Source organism: Chiloscyllium plagiosum, unplaced genomic scaffold (genome assembly GCF_037043375.1).
Source record: "Chiloscyllium plagiosum isolate Xiang-an unplaced genomic scaffold, Cpla_swu_hap1 HiC_scaffold_3, whole genome shotgun sequence".
In the NCBI taxonomy this organism is placed as follows: Eukaryota; Metazoa; Chordata; class Chondrichthyes; order Orectolobiformes; family Hemiscylliidae; genus Chiloscyllium; species Chiloscyllium plagiosum.
The window spans coordinates 47,618,075-47,640,273 of NW_028270141.1; the positions used below are offsets into that span (position 1 = coordinate 47,618,075).

The 22,199-nt window shown below is 40.7% G+C and overlaps 1 protein-coding gene across 4 annotated transcripts in view; it reads left to right on the forward strand.

The window, feature by feature from the left end:
• znf451 (zinc finger protein 451) overlaps positions 1-22,199 on the forward strand; it is an 84,457-nt gene that overhangs the window by 55,565 nt on the left and 6,693 nt on the right. For all 4 annotated transcript variants that reach the window (XM_087979299.1, XM_043681314.2, XM_043681324.2 and 1 more), the window contains exons 7-12: positions 151-277; positions 2,460-2,619; positions 5,232-5,379; positions 9,072-10,681; positions 16,608-16,769; positions 21,612-21,742. In XM_087979299.1, the coding sequence (XP_087835425.1) occupies positions 151-277; positions 2,460-2,619; positions 5,232-5,379; positions 9,072-10,681; positions 16,608-16,769; positions 21,612-21,742 (2,338 nt within the window). The remainder of the gene's footprint in view (positions 1-150; positions 278-2,459; positions 2,620-5,231; positions 5,380-9,071; positions 10,682-16,607; positions 16,770-21,611; positions 21,743-22,199) is intronic.

A 22,199-nucleotide genomic window follows, 5' to 3' on the forward strand; every position in this document is an offset into this window, starting at 1 on the left:
GTGACAGATGGCGTGTGATCAATCCTGGGCTGTTCCATTGCAACCCTTTTTGTAGGGTGCTCTGCTCCTTTAATCTTTGCTACTGGGTGGCTTAGAGGAAGTTCAATTGATATGCTGTGCTAACTTTTCTTGCTTTCTTTTTAAAAAAAGGTTTGACCATTCTCCATGTGATCCCACAATTACTCTTCATGGGTCTCCATCCACTTGGTATGTTTGTGTTGCATGCTGTCAACGATTCATAAACCGACAGAAATATGAAGAGCATTTGGCTTTAAAGGTACGTTATACTGAATGCATGATGAATAAAATTCATTTTTAATACCCCTTTGTCGTTATTTTTCACTTTTAATTTAATCATTCTATCCATTGCTCACTTATGTTGAAGAGAGATTCCTAAGTTAATGGTCATGAATTCTCCAAACTAGTTTACATCTGTTAGTTTTGTTAATCCTTGTTTCTGTTTCCTCCCCTGCAATCTCTTTTCTAGTCTCCTTCTTCCACTCCTATCTTCAACCACCAGTTTCCTCATCAAATATCTGTTCTGGTCCTCTTTCCCAAACCCAGCACCTTCCCACCCCACAAAACAAAAAGCGCAGTGGAATATTTTGTGTACATCTGAGAGGGCAGTCGGGGTCTCCGTTTAACAGTTCATCTGAAAGATAGTGCAGTATTCCCTAATGCCTGCACAGGGATGTCAATTGGGTTATGCGGTCAAATCTGAAAATGTGTTGCTGGAACAGCGCAGCAGGTCAGGCAGCATCCAGGGAACAGGAGAATCGACGTTTCGGGCATAAGCCCTTCTTCAGGAATGAGGAAAGTGTGTCCAGCAGGCTAAGATAAAAGGTAGGGAGGAGGGACTTGGAAATACCTCGCGCATTTCCAACGCCCCTCCCCCAAGTCCCTCCTCCCTACCTTTTATCTTAGCCTGCTGGACACACTTTCCTCATTCCTGAAGAAGGGCTTATGCCCGAAACGTCGATTCTCCTGTTCCCTGGATGCTGCCTGACCTGCTGCACTGTTCCAGCAACACATTTTCAGCTCTGATCTCCAGCATCTGCAGACCTCACTTTCTCCTTATGCGGTCAAATCCCTATCATAAAATTTGAACCCACAACATTTTTCAGAGCTAAGGGCAACTGAACCACAGCTAATGCATCTTGGCCAATAATGTCAGATACTCAGTGCAGTATAACTTGTTTTTCAAACTAACCTCAATGGGATTGGTTTGACTTGGATGAGTATATAATTAAAATGATTACAGGCAAGAAGAGCTTTGGGGTTTTTTTATATTCTCGTACCTTGAACTTCTTCAAAAAGCTTAAACTTCATTGAAAGCAAAGAAAACATTGTCCGTACTGCCTGGAATCAGTTAAAGATGCCAGCTGCAATCAAAACCATTCCATTAAGCATACGCAGTATCTTGTATCTAAACTTTAAGCTATACTGAGACTGAGAGTTTTGACCAGCATGGTACATGCTGGAGTTACATGGTACCTTTATCACAGTTCTCAAATAAAAGAGCTCCTCTTCAAAGTGTAAAATTTGTTATTGTTATCAGTCACTGACTTGTGGCTGAATCACATCTCGAATGGTTTATTACCAGCAGCTGCTACTCCCTGTTTCATGGAGCTGATGAGTATAGAAGAGCTGCGAGCCTCTGCTTAGCTGGCACCTCTTAGGCAGAGCTCCCATTCCCACTGTTCCTGAGAAGTCTGCTGCTGGCCTGTGAAATAAGATTTGAGAAGCTTTTCTAAAAATAAGTAGCAATGGGATCTTAAGCCAGCAGCCAAGATTGCTGACACCTCCACAAATTTCTTCCCAATGATATTTTGATGATGACTGAAATCAGTGCAATAAATTAGCTTATTAGCTAAGCAAGCTTGTCAGCCAGTCACTTTGTACACAGTGAGGTCCAATTGAAATGAATTGCCAGAGTTATTTATGACTTTTAGCCAGACACCGACTTCTATTTGTAACTGCTTTTAGACATTAGACGTTTACTCATGATGAGCCTCTTATACCTGGAGCTGGTGTCCCAATATTTTGCAAGTGGTCCAGGCCAGTTTTATTTTTGTGAGGGGAGCAAACTGTTTCCGCTGGTGGGTTGGTTGATGTTGAGCGGACACTTAAAGATAATTGACAAATGGACCAAGGGGCCAATGATGGAAACTTATTCAACTGCGTTGTGTTACTATTATCTGGCCTGATAGTGGAAACAGATTCACCATTAATTTACAGAAAGGGATAGGATAGAATATTTGAAGCAAAAGACTTTCAGGGCTGAGTTGGAAGAGCGAGGGGAGTGAGACTAATTGGTTAGCTCATTCACAGATCTGTTGCAAATATGATGGTCTGAATTGCCTCCTGTCTACTGACTTGCTGTTGCCTGCCAGTTAATGAAGAATGTGCAGTTATGATGGAAGAATGCACAGATTAAAAGATTGTCCATTTCTTTATAGGTTGATTCACCAGATCATGAAGGTCATCGGTGTGACCTTGAACCACAGGTTACTCAGTGCTTCGCTTGCCCAAGCTGCTACCTCCTTTTCAATTTAAGAGATGAATGCTTGCAGCATATGGCCAAAACAAATCACTTCCTTCAAAGACACAAATTGAGTGGTAGGTTTTGTGGCGGGATGGTAAATGGGAGTGCAGAATGCGTTTGAATATTAGCATCAAAATTGGTATGTTAACCCTGTGGAACTCGGTTACATAGCGATGAGAAATGGTTGGGGGTGGCAATGGTGTGTTTGTAAAATGTTGAATCATAGAAGAAGGCATTTGGCCTCTCGTGTCTATGCAAGCTCTTTTTAAGAGTTGTCCAATTAGTTCTACTATGCCAACTCTTATTCTGATAGCTGAGGACTTTTTAAAATGCATATCCAATTCCTTCTGCAAGTAATTATTTCACTTGTATCCCCTATTCTTTCAGGCAATGCATTTTAGATCACAAAATGCGTTGTAAAACAAGAATTAGTTTAACTGCTTCGTCTGGTCTGTGCCCATTATCTTGAAACTCTCCACTGGATATTGATTTTCCTACCAGTGGAAACATTTCTCCCCTATCCACCACAACAAAACCACTTATAATGTGTCAACACCTCTGTTAAATTGCCCCTCAACCTTCTCTGCTCAGTGGCTCAGTGGTTAGCACTGCTGCCTCACGGCGCCAGGGACCCAGGTTCAATTCCAGCTCGGGTGAATGTCTGTGTGGAATTTGCACATTCTCCCCGTGTCTGCATGAGTTTCCTCTGGGTGCTCCGGTTTCCTCCCACAGTCCAAAAATGTGCAGGTTAGGTGGATTGGCCATGCTAAATTGTCCATAGTGTTAGGTGCATTTATGGGGAATGGGTCTGGGTGGGTTACATTTCAGAGGGTCGGTATGGACTTGTTGGCCCGAAGGGCCTGTTTCCATACTGTAGGGAATCTAATCTAATCTAAAGAGAACCTTCCAGTCTCTCCACTAACTGAAGACCCTGATTACGTGTTCCATTACGGTAAACTAGTAGATTTCTTTATGCAGCTGAATCACTTGCTTCAGTAAAATAGCACTAAAACTGTCTGCATGTATATTTAAAACTTCTGCATTTTTCATTGATTATATTTGAAATGGGACTTTCCTAGTATGTTTGGATTTTTGATGAGCCCCACAAAATGAATAGGTCTAAATGAAACAGATTCAAAAATTCCAAATTTTGAGGAGGCAGGGCACACTTGAATTCACTGGAGATGTCGCCTGTCCTGTGCATCTTTCCATGTGTAACAATTTTTATTGACTGTTAACTGATTAATGATTCAGTTAAATAATATGAAACATGAAATTGATAGGTAATGCTTAGAGACTTAATATCCTGTACATCTGAGCAAATGAGAATATTGTCCCCTTTCAAATAGTCTTCAACGTTCGTGCAACACTGCTGAACCCAAAGCTATCAGCTCCACTCCTGTCTGGCCCCTGGAGAATATTACCATCTTCAAACTGACATATTTTCTTCCTTCTCACCAGTTTCCCATGACCTACCCTGCATACCTCCTAAATAAATGTCAGGCTTGTTTAATTGGTTCATCCTACACAGGATGGTTGAATAATTAAACCTTCCTATCTCTAGTTCTCCACTTCATAAAAATGATGTGTTCTGCAAGTATTCACAGGTGAATCCACAGAAACCATAGAAAAGCTGCCAGAGCAAAAGAAGTAATTGTATTTGCATTGCCTGAAAACCAAAGTAAAATCTAGCCGCCTATTCCACTCACACCTCCAACACTTGGTCCATTCTCTTGAGGATTACAGCACCTCAGAACAGATCCAGTTACCTTTTAAATGAGTTGAGAGCTGATGTCTCCTCCATCAAACTGGGCAGCAAACTGCAGATACCTAACACCCTCTGGGCAAAAAAATATTTCTTTGTGTCATCTCTAATATTCTACTTTAAAACTGTGCCCCTAGTAATTGACCTGTGCACTACGGGAACTGAGTATTTCCTGCCTAAGCCCCTCATAAGTTTGTACAACTTGATTAAATCACCACAACATTTTTTGTAAGGTAACCAGCCTTAGCCTATCCAACCAATCCTCAGTTTTTAAATACTGGCAACATGCTTCTACATTTCCTCTGTATTTTCTCTAGAGCAATTGACCAGAACTACACACAAACAGTAGTTGGGCATAACCAGCTTTTAAACAGTTGCAGGATTACACCCTGCTTTTGTAAGCTATATCACATCAAATAAAGGAAAGCATTACATATGCTTTCTTTCCCACTTTATCTACCTGTCTTATCAGATTTGGAGACCTGTGGTCATGTTCTCTGAAGTCTCTCACTTCCTGTACTCATCTTACTTCCTCTATCCCCCTCAATATTTTCCTGCTTATTGGGTATTCCCTGGCTTTCTTTGTCCTTTCTTTACCCTTGCATTACCCCTTGCTTCTCCAGATTGAATTCCATTTACCTCTTCCATCTATAGGAAGCACGAAAGAAGATTCTGTAGATCAAGTATCATCTGTGGCAAGAGAGTCAAAATTACAGTTCAGTGACCATACATCAGAAATGGAAGATGAAAGACTTGGCTCGGAGTCTTTTGTGGAGCTAAAGACTTGCTATGAGCTTATAGTTCAACATTAAGCCCTTCTTTGTTGCCCTGTTCATTTGATTTATTAAACTCTGGGGTATTGTCAGAAATGTTGGTTTTGTCTGAAACTAATCCAGTTTCCTCTTGTTTCTCTTCTAATAGGTGAGCAGGGAACACGCTGCCCTCTTCCATTCCCTAACTATGCAAAAAAGTTGTTGATTTCTTTGTGTCAAGAGGTTCCTTTCCAAGTGAAATGTACAGCTTGTCAACAAATACTCCGCACGCATGTGGAACTATCAGCACATTTCAGGTGGGTTTGTTTCTATGTTTGTCTCCCATTTCCTTCAACCCCAATTGGTTCCTTCAGCAGCATGGGTGAGAGGCACTGAAATTTCCTCGCTAGATCTTTCTTCCTCTCAGTTCGCCTTTAAGTATGCTCCTTACAAAATTCCTGTGTGTAGAAACATATGCTTACCCGGTCTAATAGCTCTTTATATGATTTAAGTTAGTTTTTGTCAATAAGCAGTAAAATGTCACAGAAGTATAAAGGTGCTCAACAAATGGAAATTGTTTATTCAGCAATTAGATAATAGAAATATACATTTTTCCTTCATTTTAACTAACTGGAAAGGATCACTGGCTATGGCCATGTTTTGTTAAATCACTGGGATTATTTTCTGTTCTTACCATTGACCTCTCCCAGCAATTGTTGATTCCTTAACAGAAACAGCAGTTGCTAGAGCAACTTGGCAGGTCTGGCTACATCTATGGAGGAAAAGCAGAGTTAATAGCTGGAGTCCAGTTCAGTTCTGAAGAAGGTTACTGGACTCTATGTTAACTGTGCTTTCTCTCCACAGGCACTGCCAGATCTGCTCAGTTTCACCAGCAATTTCTGTTTTTGAGATTGACAGCATTTGTAGTTCTTGGTTTGTTGATTGTCAAATCCCTATTAGTTTACTAAAGGCGTGACTACCAAAAATCTCCCTCTGTGGCATTGTTTCTTAGATTGGTAACAGTCTTGGCTTGGCTATGGTTGTTCTTCACCTTATATCTCGACACACAGTTCCTGCAAAGCAGCTGTCAGGGGTGTGACTAGTGGTTAACTTTGCCTTTCTTTAACCTGTGACTCTTGAGACCTGATGTGATCCTTCTGTTGAGATGTATGATCAATGTTGTTAAATTGAGATTTAATTGATGTACAGTTCCTCACTTTCGTAGCTGAGTGATACTGAGCCTGGAGCAATCTTGTCTTTTCCAGTTGTGGTACAATTCAAAACTGGAAGATAAGGGCTGCAACCAAAAGTTTATCATGAACTTTGTGAAAGGAGTATAATTTAGAGTGCTCAATTTATAGGAATATTCATTAGGGATTAATTTCTTTAAAACAACAAGACTAACAGTTAGTGAGAGTATTGGGGAGCTAGAGCGTGGGATTTAAAATGGGATGAGCATTTGAGAAGTATGAATTACTTGATCCATTCAGAGGGGAGCTTTCAGTCTCTTAAGCCACAACTGCTGGCCTCTAGAATGACAAGGACAATGGATAGATGGGAAGATCACCGCATGCAAGTTGCTGTCCAAGCCACTCATCGTCCTGACTTGGAAATATATAATTGTTCCTTAGTCTTGCTGGATGAAAATCTTGGAACTCCCTACCTAAGAGCTTTGGGAGATACCCGCAGCTAATGAACTGCCGCAGTTCAAGGTGCAACTCCCTATTATATTCTCAAGGGCATAGAGATGGACAATAAATGCTGGTGCAGCCAGTGATGTTCACACCCCATGATTTTTTTTATTGGGCAGAAAGGCTTGTGTGATCTTTAGCTTTATAAATTAATGGTAAAACGTACAGAAGAATAAGCATGATAAATTGTCATAAAATTGTTGTTTGGACTCCACGACACTTGGTGTGAAGGCATTAGAGAGGTTGCAGAAAAGATTTATGAGAAAGGTTCCAGGCATGAGGAGCTTCATTGAGAAAGTGGATAATCTCTGGTCGTTGTCCTTGGAAGAGAACGTTGAGAGGAGATTTGACAGGTATTCAAAATTTCCAAGTGTCTGGACAGGATAGATTGTGAGAAACTGTTCCTATACCAAGGGAAAGATTAAGACACCAGTGATATTTATGGTGAATGGTGAAAAGGCAGTGGCAATGTGAAGATATATTTTTCCACACAGCATGTGATTACTACTTAAGATTCTGGTGGAGGCTTATGGAATTGTTGCTTTCAAAAGGGACTTGTGTGATTGTCTGAATGCACAAAATTTGCAAGACGAAGTGGAAAGTGAAGGGGGAGTGGAGCTAACCGAGTTGTTCTCTGATATCCGTACAGTAGGAGAGTTCTAATGGCTTCCTCTGTTCTTAGATTTTATGTTGGTGCAGTGATTTTATTGCAGTTGAACTAAGTTTTAGGAGTTATGTTTTTGGGTTGTACATCTAGGCAAGGTTATTAATGGTTACAAAGCAAAAAGCTAGAATTAAAATGCAAATCAGCTATGGTCTAACTGAATGGTGAAGTTGGAATGAAGGGAGTAAAAGGAGTTGGTTTCTGATGTTTGACTTATTGTGGTTTACAATCTCAGTTTGCTGATTGGCTCTGTGTTTAGCTGGGTCATAGGATGACCAAGGTCCTAGCAACTACAAGGCTGTAGATTTTTGCCTGCCCACTTTAACCTCAGTTGTCATCCTACCACTGACCAATCCTTTTACACGTTTTCATCTACACTTTCATTCTTCTATCTTTACCAGCTTGTCAATTGACCTCTTAGCAAATTGTAAAACATCATCACCCAAATCCTCCTCTAAAGGAAGCCCTGTTTCTGATTGTATCCATCTGCAGTAGTCTTCACTGGCTTTCGAACTCCGAATTTAATTGATCTTTCCATCCTTGCCCTCTTCTGCAAATGCCTTATCGCTCAGTAGGAGATGCTGGTGTAGTGTTTATGTTACTAGACTTGTAATCGGAAACCAGGTAAGTGTTCCAAAGGCCTTGGTTCAAATCCTTTTGGGCAGTTAGCAGAATTTAAATTTGATTAATTAATCTGGAATGCAAAGCTAGTTTAAGTAGTTGTAACCTTGATAATTATCATTGATTATGGTAAAAGTTCATTTGGTTCACTAATGTCCTTCAGGGATGGAAATTTGGGATTTTTACCCTGACTTTTAATTACCCTCTAAAATGATTAGATTACGATTAGATTAGATTACTTACAGTGTGGAAACAGGCCCTTCGGCCCAACAAGTCCACATCAACCCTTCGAAAAGCAACCCACCCAGACCCATTCCCCTACATTTACCCCTTCACCGAACACTACGGGCAATTTGCCATGGCCAATTCACCTAACCTGCACATTTTTGAACTGTGGGAGGAAATCGGAGCACGCGGAGGAAACCCACACAGGCACAGGGAGAATGTGCAAACTCCACACAGACGGTTGCCTGAGGCGGGAAATGAACATGGGTCTCTGGTGCTGTGAGACAGCAGTGCTAACCACTGTGCCATCATGCCGCCCATAATGGATTGGGACAGTTCAAGGACAGCTTAGGATGGGCAGTAAATCCTGGCCTGGCCAATGATATCATGAGAGAAAAAGACAAATATACTGAAGTGTAGAAGATTGAAGGATGACCTGATTAAGTTTTTTAAAAGTTGTTTTTTTTTAAAATTGGTAGGGCAAATGATCAAAAAAATCATCTTGTAATGTGAATTGGGATTAAGTTAGAGCTGGAGAATTTAGAAAGGAGTTGAGAAGCCACTTTTTTCAAATGAAGGGCAGTGGAAATCTCCCCACCTGACTGTGGACGGTGGGGACTGTCGGAGTGAAGGATTTGAAGAAATAAGGGAATCAAAGGATGTAGAAAAAGATGATTAAATGGAATTGTAACACACATCAACCATAATGTAACTTAAAGGAGTAGGTTTGAGGGGCCTGATTGGTCTCCTCACTGTTTCTGTGTAAAGTTGTGATAAACTTTTAATTGTGTGGTTTTCGTTTTTGCAGAACACGCTGCAGAAGGGCTGGCCCTGTTGCAGTGTCTACAAAGGATATTAGCCAAGTTGCTGCAATATTTAAAGTGAGGGGCCGCTGTCTGGACTGTCGAAAGTTGTTTGTGGATGACAATCAGATCAATCAGCACACTCAACAAACCATGCACAATATCCAGTGGATTCGCACCATGGAGAAGGCCATCTTGGAGTTTTGTCACTTCAATGAGAAGAGCAAGATTCCCTCTGATCTCCGTATGCTTTTGGATCAGTCCAAGGCCAAGAAGAACTCTCCGTTCAAAAGACCCTTGGCTGAGACATGTTCTAGTGAGGCTGCCGCACCCAATTCCAGCAAGAGAACCAGGAGCGAAAGCAACAGCATGCAGTTCAAGGAGGAAAAGGTAGAGGGTGACAACCAGTCAGGAGCCAGGGTATGGTACTGTGAATGCCATCAACGGTTTGACAATGAAGAGGCAGTGGAGAAACACGTCATGGCAGCCAATGGCATCCTTCACAAGTGTTTGGTGTGTGGCAAATTGGCACATGATGCTGGAATCATCGCATTGCACATGAGCCGTAGTCATGGGGGTGCCCACTTGACCAACCACCGTTTATGGTGTGAACGCTGCCACGTAGAAATCCTAAGGAAAGAGGATCTGATGGCCCACATTGTGGAGTGCCACAGTGGCCATGCTTACTATTATGAGAAGCAAGTGGATAAAGAGGATTTGATGGCTTTTGAGCCTTCTTCATCCAGATCAGCATGGAACTCAATGGATTTGGCAGGCAAAGATGGTGGCCGACTGCAGCTTGATCCAGATAGTCCTGAACCAGAAGATGTTCTGGCCAGTGGCTCCTGGCAGTGTCGGTTGTGTGAAGAGATGTTTGATTCAGAGGATGGTGTTGCCAAACACTGTGGCTGCTTGGCAAACCACCAGTTTCACAAATACAGCTGTGGCTTGTGCAAGAAACACTTCCATAGAGTGGAAACCTTGTACCGTCACGGTCGTGATCAGCACAACAATGAGCTAAACGTAAAGTACTTCTGTGGATTGTGTGACGACATTGAGTTTGACTCTGAAGGTGAATTTCTTGAGCATTACAAAATTTTCCACAGCACTGATTATGTCTTTGTGGAGCACGGAGATGCTGCGACCATGAAAGAAATGGAGGAAGAAACGCCAGAGGAACATTCACTGATGTCCTGTGGGTGTCAGCTGCAGTATAAATCCAAAAGATTAAGAAAGAAGGACAGCCAGAGGTGCTTGAGGAACCTGTTTGAACAAGGGGAGCTCTGGTTTCGTTGCTCGTGTTCAGTAACAGCGCAATCCGAGGAAGAACTCCGAAATCATCTGGTGGAATGCCATGGGATGAGGAAGGCAGTCACCAGATCTATTACCATCAAATGCGTTTGTGGTAGGGCTTTCAATGACAGTGAAAGTGCCCAAATGCATTACCACGGGAAGCATTGCTCTGTTCAGGAGCAGCAGGTGGTTCCTTCATTGCCAGTTGATTGTGAAGTTAACACTCCTCATGTGACCACATTATGCAGCAACACCATGGGGGCACCTCAGGATGACAACACAGAGCCTTCATCCAGTCATGAAGTCCTTCCAACAACTGCAGGTAGCCTTTGTATTGCACGTGCCCAGTCCATGCCAGCGAGCAGGTCAGTAGTATCTCTTCCTCGGGAAGGCAGGGAAGTCACTGGTTGTGTCATGGGACAAACGCAGAAAGGTAGTGGGCTATGGATTGAACAGAGGGAGGGCATGTTTAGCATAGCAGTGTTAACTACTAATCCTGTAGCCCCTATTACAGATGACCAAAATACTTTAAAGATGGCTCACTCTGACTTGCTGGCTCTGGAACTCTTTATTTATAGTGGAATCTGTTAATTATATACACTTTGGAGACACTGGGATTATCTGTCTTTTTTTCTTTGCGGGTACCTTATTTTCTTCATAACAGCTTGTATTTGTATAGTCTTGGTAATAGCATTAAAATCTCTAAAGGCACCATTATAGAACATGATAATCTAGCATCCGTATTGAGACAAACTGTTCTATCTCCAGGACAGATGGGTGAGCATTTGATGCTAGAGATGGAGAGTTTGCTGCCACAATGCATGCTGGGTAAAGAGTTCTCCATTCTACAAAAGACATTTCTTTCTCAAAATCTTCTGCTTTCTCACATTAACCAGAGTACATTCACCTCACTGCAGTTTGGGGTCTGAAAGAAAGCAAATTTTAAGGAGAACTGTCATGATCATAATTTTAAGTTCAAAATGTAGCAGCTTTGTGGCAGATTGCGTCTCTTATATTGGTGTAAAAGAGCTTGGTGCATTGAAGGCTGCTTTTATAACTTGTAACTTTTCAATCTCTAATTTTACAGCGTCACGTTTTTTCCTGACAAATTATTTTTGACAGTAAGTTGGGGAGATGGGACATGTATTATGGAAACTTCACAGTGGTTATTGGTTTTTGAAGAAATATGGACTGAGGTTTTCCACACTGTGCATAGAAGTTCACTGTAAGGGCTGGTAGATCCCATGTGAAAATTGCAAAAATGGAATAACACTACCATAAAGGAGAAAATAAGTGAAATCATCAGACAAATTGGATCATAGATTTAGATTTTATTGTTACATATACTGAAGTACAGGAGTACATTGAAAAGTGTATAATGTTCCCACACATGGCACCATCTTAGGCACCTAGGTGTAGGTCGTTCATCAGAGCGAATTGCCTTTAACAGGATTGACAAATTGCGGGCGTTGTGTGGATAATGCAAACTTTCTACTGAATGGGTATAGCAATTTTCTATTAGTGATCTTCTACAGTGCGACTTTCTGTAGCACAAGGTTACAGAGGAACACAACTGTCACGTTATAGCAGAATGACCAGTACAAAAAAAAAGCTGAGTATTAAGAGAAATGAGGGTTTAAAACTTAAGCATTACTTCATAGAGTAGCAGAAAAATAAAGAAATAGGTAATAGTTCACATTAAAGTCTTTTGTACTTTAAACTAGTAAAATAGAGGAATAAGTTTAAAGTTCAACAGTCTTTGATGAATCCTCCGCTTATCATGCTCTGCTGTCTGTTCGTGATGCTGCTGCCGCAGATACCATTGCTACTGCTGGGACTGTTGTCATTTCCAGAGCTGAGCATTGCAGACCCAGTCAGAGTACAAACATTTAATACTCTCAACAAATATCAATGTATGTGATAACTACTATGAATTGATGGTGGAGCGAGTGAATGTTTGTAGATGTGGTGCCGGTCAGCAGGCCCTACTGGTCCCGGATGACACCAAACCCCCCTCCCAGGTCCCACTGCAACAAGAACAACCACTTCGCCAACTGTAGTCATCAACAAATCTGCCTATAAAATTTCATGTGTGCAACCACTCAGAAACTGGAAAGCATAATGCAGCCGCTTCCAAAATTGCTGACCACAGAACACTGCAGGTGTCCAACTGTAGCCATGCAACAAAATAGGGAGCTCAGCCACAAATTGGTGTTAAATGGGGTTTCAATACAGCCAATGTACATAACACTCTGTGCCGACAAATCAGTTTGATGTGAAAGAAACTAGTAAAAAAAGTAGATACCCAGTAAAGTATGTTAAAATGAATTTATGTTTTGATTAGTTCATTCCTTACATTGATTTCACCTTGCACAGTAATAGGTGTTTCAAATAATTAGGACTTAGCTGTGGAAAAGCTCAGTAATTTGCGTTTGGCTTAACATGCCGTCTTCATATGAATTTACCATGTCATCAGTGCAGTCGATAGTGTGGTGCTGGACAAGCACAGCAGGTCAGGCAGCATCTGAGGAGCAGGAGAATCAACGTTTCAGGCATAAGCCCTTCATCAGGATGCCCCTTTGATGAAGGGCTTATTCCCGAAACATCAATTTTCCTGCTTCTCAGATGCTGCCTGATCTGCTGTGCTTTGCTAGCACCACACTCTTGGCTCTGATCTCCAGTGTTATCAGCCCTCACTTTCTACAATGTCATCAATGCAGTCAAGCAAGTCTTGTATTTTTGTGCTGCAGTACAACATCCTAGAATGTCTACAGTGGTTTCATTACCATTGATATTGGGACTGATCATAGCAGTGACCTACTTTGTGCTTTGCCTTCCACCATAACATGCTTCGATTGTCATCATTTTAAACAGAAATCAGTAGAGTTTGGTTCAAAAACATTTTCAAGAATATGCAGGTCATCCTTGTCATCCACAAGGGATAGGGGCATGCACTCCCCATGGATAACAAAAAAACTGCCAAGGACCATATCCATCAGAATGGATAAGGCAATGTAGGGAAAAAATGGCATCAGAGGCCAACCTTGTGAGTGTGCAGATCCTTGAGTAGCGATTGAGCAGATCATGAGGGTGAGGTGTACTTGTTCAGGATGTGAGAAGACCATTTTGTCACCATTGCTGCAGGTCTACTTGACTGTAAGCTCAAACGTAGCGTACCTCTGCTCCATTTGATTGCCAGCAATGTTCTCTCTAAGTTGCATGGCTGTGCACATATAATTGCTCCAAGGTTCCGTACATGGGACCGTGGTGGAGGCATTGACTTCGGGTTCCAGACGTTGCTGCTGCACATGGACCTGGGAGGCCCGTGCAGCCGGAAAGAAAATGATAGGAAATGCTGCATGACAGATGTGTGAGAGTTTGGCTAATCCAAAGTCACCAGTCTAAAGATTTGGCTGTTTATGAGCATCTTCTTATTAGATCTCGTATTTTGCCACCAGGAATGAATGGCAACTTTGTATCTGGTGTTTTAGATGATCTGGCAATTTCACTGTAGAAACAAGAGACTGACTTAAGCTATCATTTCAGTTCAGGGTCTACCTCTGCTAGTTGACAAGTCAATGTTTCCTTCCAGCCTATATGTGAAGTTAATTCATACACTTTGTTAGTGTAGCACATTAACTCTTTTGTGGAAAAGAAAATCTATTGATCTACCATGCTCTTTCCCCAACCTCATCAATTGGAGAGCAAGCTTTCCACTATCTTTTTATGGAGAAAACTTCCTGAGATCATTCCGAATGACTTGACTCTAATTTTGAGGTCATCCCCCTTAATTCTGGACCTTTCCACAAAGGAAATGGCTTCTCTCTAACATACCAACTTTAATCATCTTCAAAACTTCAATCAGTTTACTATTATGAAGATTAAGGTAAAGTTGCCATAACCTGACTCGACCATAGGACTGCTGTCTACATTAGAGGGGACAACTGGTGGTTTAACCTGAGGGTCACCATGCCTTAGGTGAGGGAAGAGGTTGAGAAGGAGCGTCCTTCATTGTCACCTCAGCCGAACCTTTGCTTTTGCTATCACTCAGCTTCGCAAGCCAGCTGTACAGCCAAGTGACCTCATTATTAGTTTTCTAAGTAATATGACCTTTCTATTTAACCCTTTATAACTCTTGTAGGATGTTACTGAATCTGCATTGTATCCTGTCCGAGATGAAGGTAGTCTTACAGATGTATTATTTCTGTGATGACCGTAGAACTAAACAAATTTACTCCAAATGGGCTTGATACTGACCACGTTCAAATACAAAACACTGTAAATGTTGGAAATACTCAGTTCAGACATTATCTGTGAACAGAGAAAAAGAGTTAATATTTCATCAGAACTGAGACAAGTTTATTGACCTGAAATATTAAATTTGTTTATCTCTGCATAGAGGCTGACAAATTCATTAATAGTGAGTATTTTTGTCTGATCTCTGTGGCAGCCATGTCTTTTGTTTAATCTAGGTTTCAAACTGTTGCAAGTTAAATGACAAAGGCATTTTGAATGGTCCAGACTAATTCAGACTCTATTAGTAGTATATTTTAGTCTAACAGAGTTTAAAAACTAGGGTAATGTAGGTGCCTGTTCTTGTTGGACATGGTTAACTAAAGTGGCTCATTCATGCTTGAAGGTAAAGGTGAGAACCATCACACTATTGAAGAAATAAATGATGATTTAGATAATTTAGATAATCACTTGAAACATCATGGAATGCAATGCTACAGGCCAAGTGCTGCATATGGGATTGGGATAGATAGGTGCTTGATGATAAGTGCAATCACAATGGGCTGAAGAGTGTTTTTCCATGTTGTTGAACTGTATGACATAGCTGTTATATTCTATCTTCACCCTCCTACTATTGTCACAAGTGGAACTAGACATTTTCCAAACTTGATATCCTATTTGACCATGAGCTGAGAATCTGAACTTAACTGTACTCCATCACTAGGACAGTGTATTTTCATCTCCTTAACATTGGTTACGTAGAATATATAGCACAAAGGCCATTTGTTGTATCTGGTCATTGTTGGTGTGTATGCTCCACATACACCTTTTCCCACCCCTCTTCCTTCAACTCATTTATCCACCTGCCTTGAAAATGCATCCACAGCAGGTGTGTGCACATCAGAATGTTTCTTCAGAGTAGGAAGAGGACGGTACATGTTGCTGATTTCTGTTTGTTGTCCAATGTGAAGTAAGATGTAATATTTTAATTGTGAAAAATGTTTTGGTAAAGTTCAGGATGGTTTAATTTTATCTGACAGTGCAATACTTGTAAACTGAGTAATTTTAATATAACCACCAGTAACCTCCACATTTAAAAAAAAGCAGGAGTGACCAGGGTTGTTTTTGAGGAGAAGTTAAATATGGTTCTTAGGGATAAAGTGATCAAAGAGTGTGGGGAGAAAGCAGGAACTGAGTTCTGAGTTTAATAATTAGCCATATTCACATTGAATGGTAGAGCAGGCTGAAAAAGCAGAATGATGTACGTCTGCTCCTATCTAGTGCTTTTCTGAATCTTTGACAGTCACCTAATTTTTAACTTCACTGGATGGGTAGGTTGGATTAAAAATTCCTTAGTACCTTCTTTAAACAACCCATTCTGGATGCACCTGGTAAAAGTTCCCAGTTCTTGCTGGAGTCATGATCTTGTGCACTGTTCAACTGTCCACTGTCTCTAAATCAACGTCCTATGATTGCTGGAGTTGTGAATGAAGCAGGGCGGCCAATCAGGGACTTTGGGGAAAGGTGGGACTAACAGTCTGTGCCCTTGAGATATTAGGACTGAGAAATGTGAATGAAGGTAAAGAATTGGAATCAAGTTCAGAAAGAGGAATAAAAAGAGGAACAGGAAGTTGGATTCTAAGATAGAGAAAATGGACAGATAGGAAAAGTGTGACAAAAATGCAAAATTTGTGCACTAATAATATTCAGTTGTTAACACCCTATTATTGTGGCACTGGAAAAGCACTGCAGGTCAGGCAGCATCCAAGGAACAGGATGTCGACTTTTAGGGCATAAGCTGTGCTTTCCCAGCACCACACATTTTGACTCTAATCTCCAGCATCTGCAGTCCTCACTTTCTCCAACACCCTACTATTGTTCAATTTAGCACAGTGTTTCTTGCTATGTAGTATACTCATACTTTATCCTCATGACTTACTGAAGTTACAAGTTTACAACAATTTGTTTGGAACAATAAAGTCTTTTTTTTCTCTCCCCGTTTCCCTAACTAATAGAAAAGGAAAGAATAAACCAGGAAGAAGACATAGAGTTGCCTGACTTGGACCTACTACGCACAATGACACATCTTGTATTCATCGATTTGGATAACTGGGCGGGCTTTTTCAACCACTTACCAGGACATCTTAACCAAGGCACATTTTTCTGGGGATTTCAAGGTTAGTTCAAAATATTGAGTTTTTTGGGGTGACGGAGGAAGGGAGGGTTGCTTTTGAAGGAGAAAGCTCTTGAAAAATATGTAAAGGTTGCATGATACCAGGCTTAACAATGAGGAAACTAAGGTGATTCATAACACTGAGGTAAAAGTATTGGAGGAACAAAAGTCTGATAATACTTCAAGTCCTGAAGGTGTACATTCTGGATTTGCAAATGGTATTGATGCAGGGTTTGTCGGTGTACTGGCTGACGTTCCCTTGAAACTGCATGGCCGTGCATGTTGAGCACCCTGCTCATGAGTTCACTTCTGCATTCTCCTGCCACTGCACATGGACCTCAGAAGGCCTTGTGGTGTTTGGAGAAATCAGCGGCAACATGGGCACTAGTTTTGACTTGGCAAAATTTTCGAGATCCTGCAGCAGTCCCAGCAGATTGGAAGTTGAGTCTAACACTGTTATTCACTTGGGTTACCAACTTCACGTGACCAGGTTTTGGGAGTTTTTGGCAGGGGAGGCAGTCTCTGAATCCTAGCAGTGTGGCAACGGTGGGTGAATGCATCAAGGCATAAGGCAAGTTCCCAAGCTGCAGATTCTAGTGGGGAGGAGATAGGTTTTGTTGCATGGAAATAAACAAAAGTACTTTGTGTCAATCTCCTTGCTCAGGATTGGCCTGTTAAAATATGGCTGCATTCACGTATCTGTTGGAACCACAATTTGGCACTGGTTCTTTCAAAGCAGCTGCTGCAGAATCTTCACCCCCTTGCGCACACAGGGCTGTGATACAGAACTGCCTTGTCTTTCCATTCTCCAAACAGTGATGACCCTGGTCTGTGCTATCCTGATGGTTACATTAGTAACAGACTCAACATTGTGATGTTCACTACTCCTGGTGTTATAGCAAACAGAGCCCAAGTCTGGCTGAGCAAGCTCCCTTCTGGTAACTGTGGCCCCTGTCTGCTTTTTGCCTACTCATCTGTCTACTCAGACTGTGTTCAGCCTCACAGGCCAGAGGCAAATGAGCAGTCCACTGAGCCTCCTACTCAGCAAACTCTCACCCAGACAAGCAACAGTTGCCAATCCATTGTACACTTTTACTATATATGGCATACTCACATATACTATTCTCGACAACTGTATGTCAGACTTTAGCCTTTAACCATCTTAGTGTGAAAGAACAGGCAACAATGTTAGAGCACAGAATACATGTGTGAGCTATATCAACACCAATTTATCATGCTGAATACAATGGTTGGCTCACTGTTTAAAATGAATGCTGAGCAGCTGTGAACAAGTCATGGTGAGTAGTAATGTAATTCCTTAAATTAACATTTTAAAATCTCCTGGGTTGATTTCAATAGCCAGAAGGAGATCTATGCTGATTTCAGGAAACTCCCAACCATTCTGGGAGGATTGGAGACTCTATTAATTAGAGAAGGATGGAGAAAGAAAATAGAGAACAGACTGGTTCACCTGACATCAAACATCAGGAAATTGTTGGGATCTATCATTAAGAATCTCTTGATACACTTGGAAAAGCATAATGTGGTTAGAACAAATCGTTATAGTTTGACCAAAGGGAAATCTTTGACATATTTATTGAGGGATTTTTGAGTATGTAACTCATAGGGTAGATAAAGTGGTAGTTGTGTTTTATTTGAATTATCAATTATTATTAGTTAAGGGGCTCCACAGATGATTAGTATAGAAGAGCAGGGCTGATGGTGTTCGGAGATGGTATTAGCTTGTATAGAGCATTGGTTAAACTATATGGATAAACAAGGCATTTTCAAGTTAATATGCTGTGAGTAATGGAGTGCCATGTGGATTCATGCTGGTGTCTCAGCTATTTACAATTTATATTAATGGCTTAAACAAAGAGGCAGAATGATATATCTAAGTTTGCTGATGATACAAAGCTGTGAAGACACTTTGAGATATAGAGAGATTACATGAATGGACCACAAGGTAGAAGATAGTGTATTCTCTCGGAAAGTGTGAGGTTATACACACTGGTTGTAAAAATGTAAAAATAGATTTTTAAAGTGTGAAACTTTTAAATGTTGATGTTCAGAGACACTTGGATATACTCGTACAGGGTACGTAAGTTAGCCTGCAAGAACAGTAAACAATTAGGAGAACAAATGTTTTGTTGGTTTTTATTACAAAGGAATTGGAATGCAATTGATGCTACAATTGTACTGGATTACTGGTTCCATCCACAAGAATGACTTCTGTGACAGTGCAGCACACCCTCAGGATTTTAGTAGAGTGTCAGTTTACATTATCATACTCAGATCTTTGAGTGGAAGTTGAATCTACACCATCTAACTAGGAAGCAAGATTGTTAATCGCTGAGTCAAGGCCAGCATTAAAATCATGAACATGTATCTGTGCTGTTCCATAGCACTAAACCTACTATAGGCAGAGTAATTTGCTCTTGTCTGTGTGTTTTTTAAAACTACAAAAACATTTCACCTTTTGCTCAGCGAAATCATGGAGTTTTTACAACATAGAAAGAGGACCTTTGGCCCATTGTGCCTGCACCAGCCATCAAGCATCCATCTATTTTAATCCTGTTGCCCACACTTGACCCATCATCTTTTATTCTTTGGTGTTTTAGATGCTCATCTAAATACTTTTTAAATGCCTTGAGGATTGCTGTCTCTATTAGCCTTTTTAGGTAGTAAGTTCAGATACCCACTACCACCTTGGTGGAAAAAGAAAATTCCTTGTATCTTCTCTATATCTTCTGTTCCTTAACTTGAATCTCTTCCCTTGGTTCCCACATGGGCCTGGTTACTTGTACACTGTCATGCCTGCGAAAACCACTAACAATTTCTCCTTCTCCATGCTAATTTAAGTATATTATAGTCCCACTCCCTGACTTAGATGCCTACATCTTCCTTCACTTGAGTGAATACAGATTCAAAGTGCTCACTTAACCTCAGTGATGTCTTCTGGTTTCACACACACAGTTCCTAATGCGCTTTACTGTTTTCCTGGTTATTTTCTTGTCTCTAAAATACAAATAAAAAACCTTTGGAGTTTCATTATTGTTACCTGCAAGTCTCCTCTTCACTCTCCTAATGTATTTCTTTAAGTGACCCCTGCTTTTTCTATATTCCTCTCGAAGTATACAATTTTAGCCTTTGATATATGCCATATACTTCATTTGCTTGCTTATCCAATGTTGCATGTCCCTTACCATCCAAACTTCTCTGGACTTGTTGATCCCACCTTCTCCTGTATGGAAACATATTGACCCTGCACATTCAAAATTACCCTTTTGGATCACTCCCATGGCTTCGATATGGATTTTCCTGCAAATAGCTGTTCCCAGTCCATTTTGGCCAGATCTTGACTAGTACTAAAATAAGCCTTCCCCAACTTCAGGACCTTTGTTTCTGGTACATGTTTGTTTTTATACATAAGTACTTTAAATCTTATTGAATTATGGTCACTACCACTAAAATACCCCATCCACCACTTGCCTGGCTTTGTTCCCTAAAATTAGGTTCAGTGTTGCTCCCTGTCTTGTAAGATTTTAAACAATCTGACTTAAACTGTTCTCCTGGATGCGTTTTAAGAATTCTGCTCCTTCTAAATCTTTCAAACTTTGTCTATCCCAGATAACATTAGGGAAGTTGAAATCTCTTATTACCCTACTTTCTATTTGTCCCTGATTGTTCAGAGGTCTGTAGTGCACCTTTTGCAAAGTGCCCCCTTTTTATTTTGAAGCTCTATCCAGACAGCTTCATTTTGGAAACCTACAAAGATACCATCCCTTCTTATTGCAGTAATTGATTCCTTGATCAATCTTTTATATCACACCCCTGTTTTACCTAAAGAATCTATATTCAATCCTGCCCTTCCCTCAACAATGTCTCCATGATAGCAATCATATCACATCCCCACGTGTTAATCAGCACCTTGGCTCCTTGTATCAATTCAAAGTAAAGGTTCCTTGTCATGCTCCCATGTGCATTAACTTATCTATATTTACACTGCCTTCAAGACTGATTTGGGGTTCTTTTAGACTTGTCTGCACATCACCCCCATCCCATTCCCTTTCTAATTAATTTTAAATATCCACTCATCACACAAGCAGCCGCTCCCTCCTGCAAAAATGTTGGTCTCTCCAGTCCGATGCAACCTTCAAGTAAGATTGAATGTTTTCTCTTGCTTTTGAGCTCCACACCCACCAATTTTTATTAATTCTTTGCTTGTTTCCCTTTTGGTCTTTTAAAGAATTAACTTCACATCCTATTTTGGAGTCTTTGTATATTTCAACATCACTCACTCTGGGCTTTTATTCAAATCATTAATGTGTGACATTATGTAGCACTTTGAACCTTGAAAGATGTCCCAATGCACTTTACAGGAGCGTTATCAAACAAAGTTTTATGCCGAAGTGGCCTGGCTAATCCCTGTGTAAAATCTTTGCCCACTTGTAGCCATCTGAAAACCAGTCAACATTTTTGTTAACATTTTACAAGGCACAAAACCTCATTTGCTGTCATCTCCACCAACATTATACCCTTAAAGTAAACTTAAGTTATTACTTTAACATAAGATAGATCAGGTTTCGGGTAGGAACAGGGAGAAAATTTTAACTTCATGCTTATTAAATTTAAATGCAATGTTAGGAGTAAGTAATACCCATTTAATTCCTGAGTGAGAGTTTCCTAGGTGTGCAAAAGCAGCTGTATGCTTTCGTTGAGATTGTTAGATTATGAGAGTTGCAAGTCTCAACATCCTTTCCTTAGCAATGACTTATGTGAGTTTTTAAAAAAAACCTCATCTATTCTTATTATTTAAATTGTTTTTCTAATTCATTTTCCATAGGTGGAAAGACTAATTGGAAGCCACCAGAAAACTGTCCTGTCTACAATTTTCTCGTCAACACTGGATGTTTTTTCCTTCATCCACGATGCAGTACTAGGAAGGATGCTGCTGATTTTGCCATCTGCATGCATGTTTGTGTTCTTGTCTTATTATGCAAATCAATAGCTAGAGATAATTGTTCATGTTGCAAGATGTGAGAAAAGCCAAGTCTTGTTTTCTTTTTAGTTGGGACCATGATGAATTGGGTCCTGAAATGAAAATGCCAAGTTGCAAAGATCTCTAAGTAATGGCAAACTTTACGGGGCACTGGAATGCAAGAGGCAGCTTAGAAATCCCAGAATGAGTTTGGATGTTACTATGGCTGAGCTGAATGGTGGCAGTTAAGTCAGGAATTTGGATTTATGTGGTTGTTTTCACACTGTTGTGCTATCCTGAAGTGCATTAGAGCCAAGGATGTCCTTTTGAAGTATAATATAGGAAATGCAGTGACCAATTTATGAGCAGCACATCCCCAGTAATAGTGAGTGGCTAATCCATTTTAGATGTCATTTGAAGGCTAAAGATTTTCACTCGGTTGCAGGAGTGGGC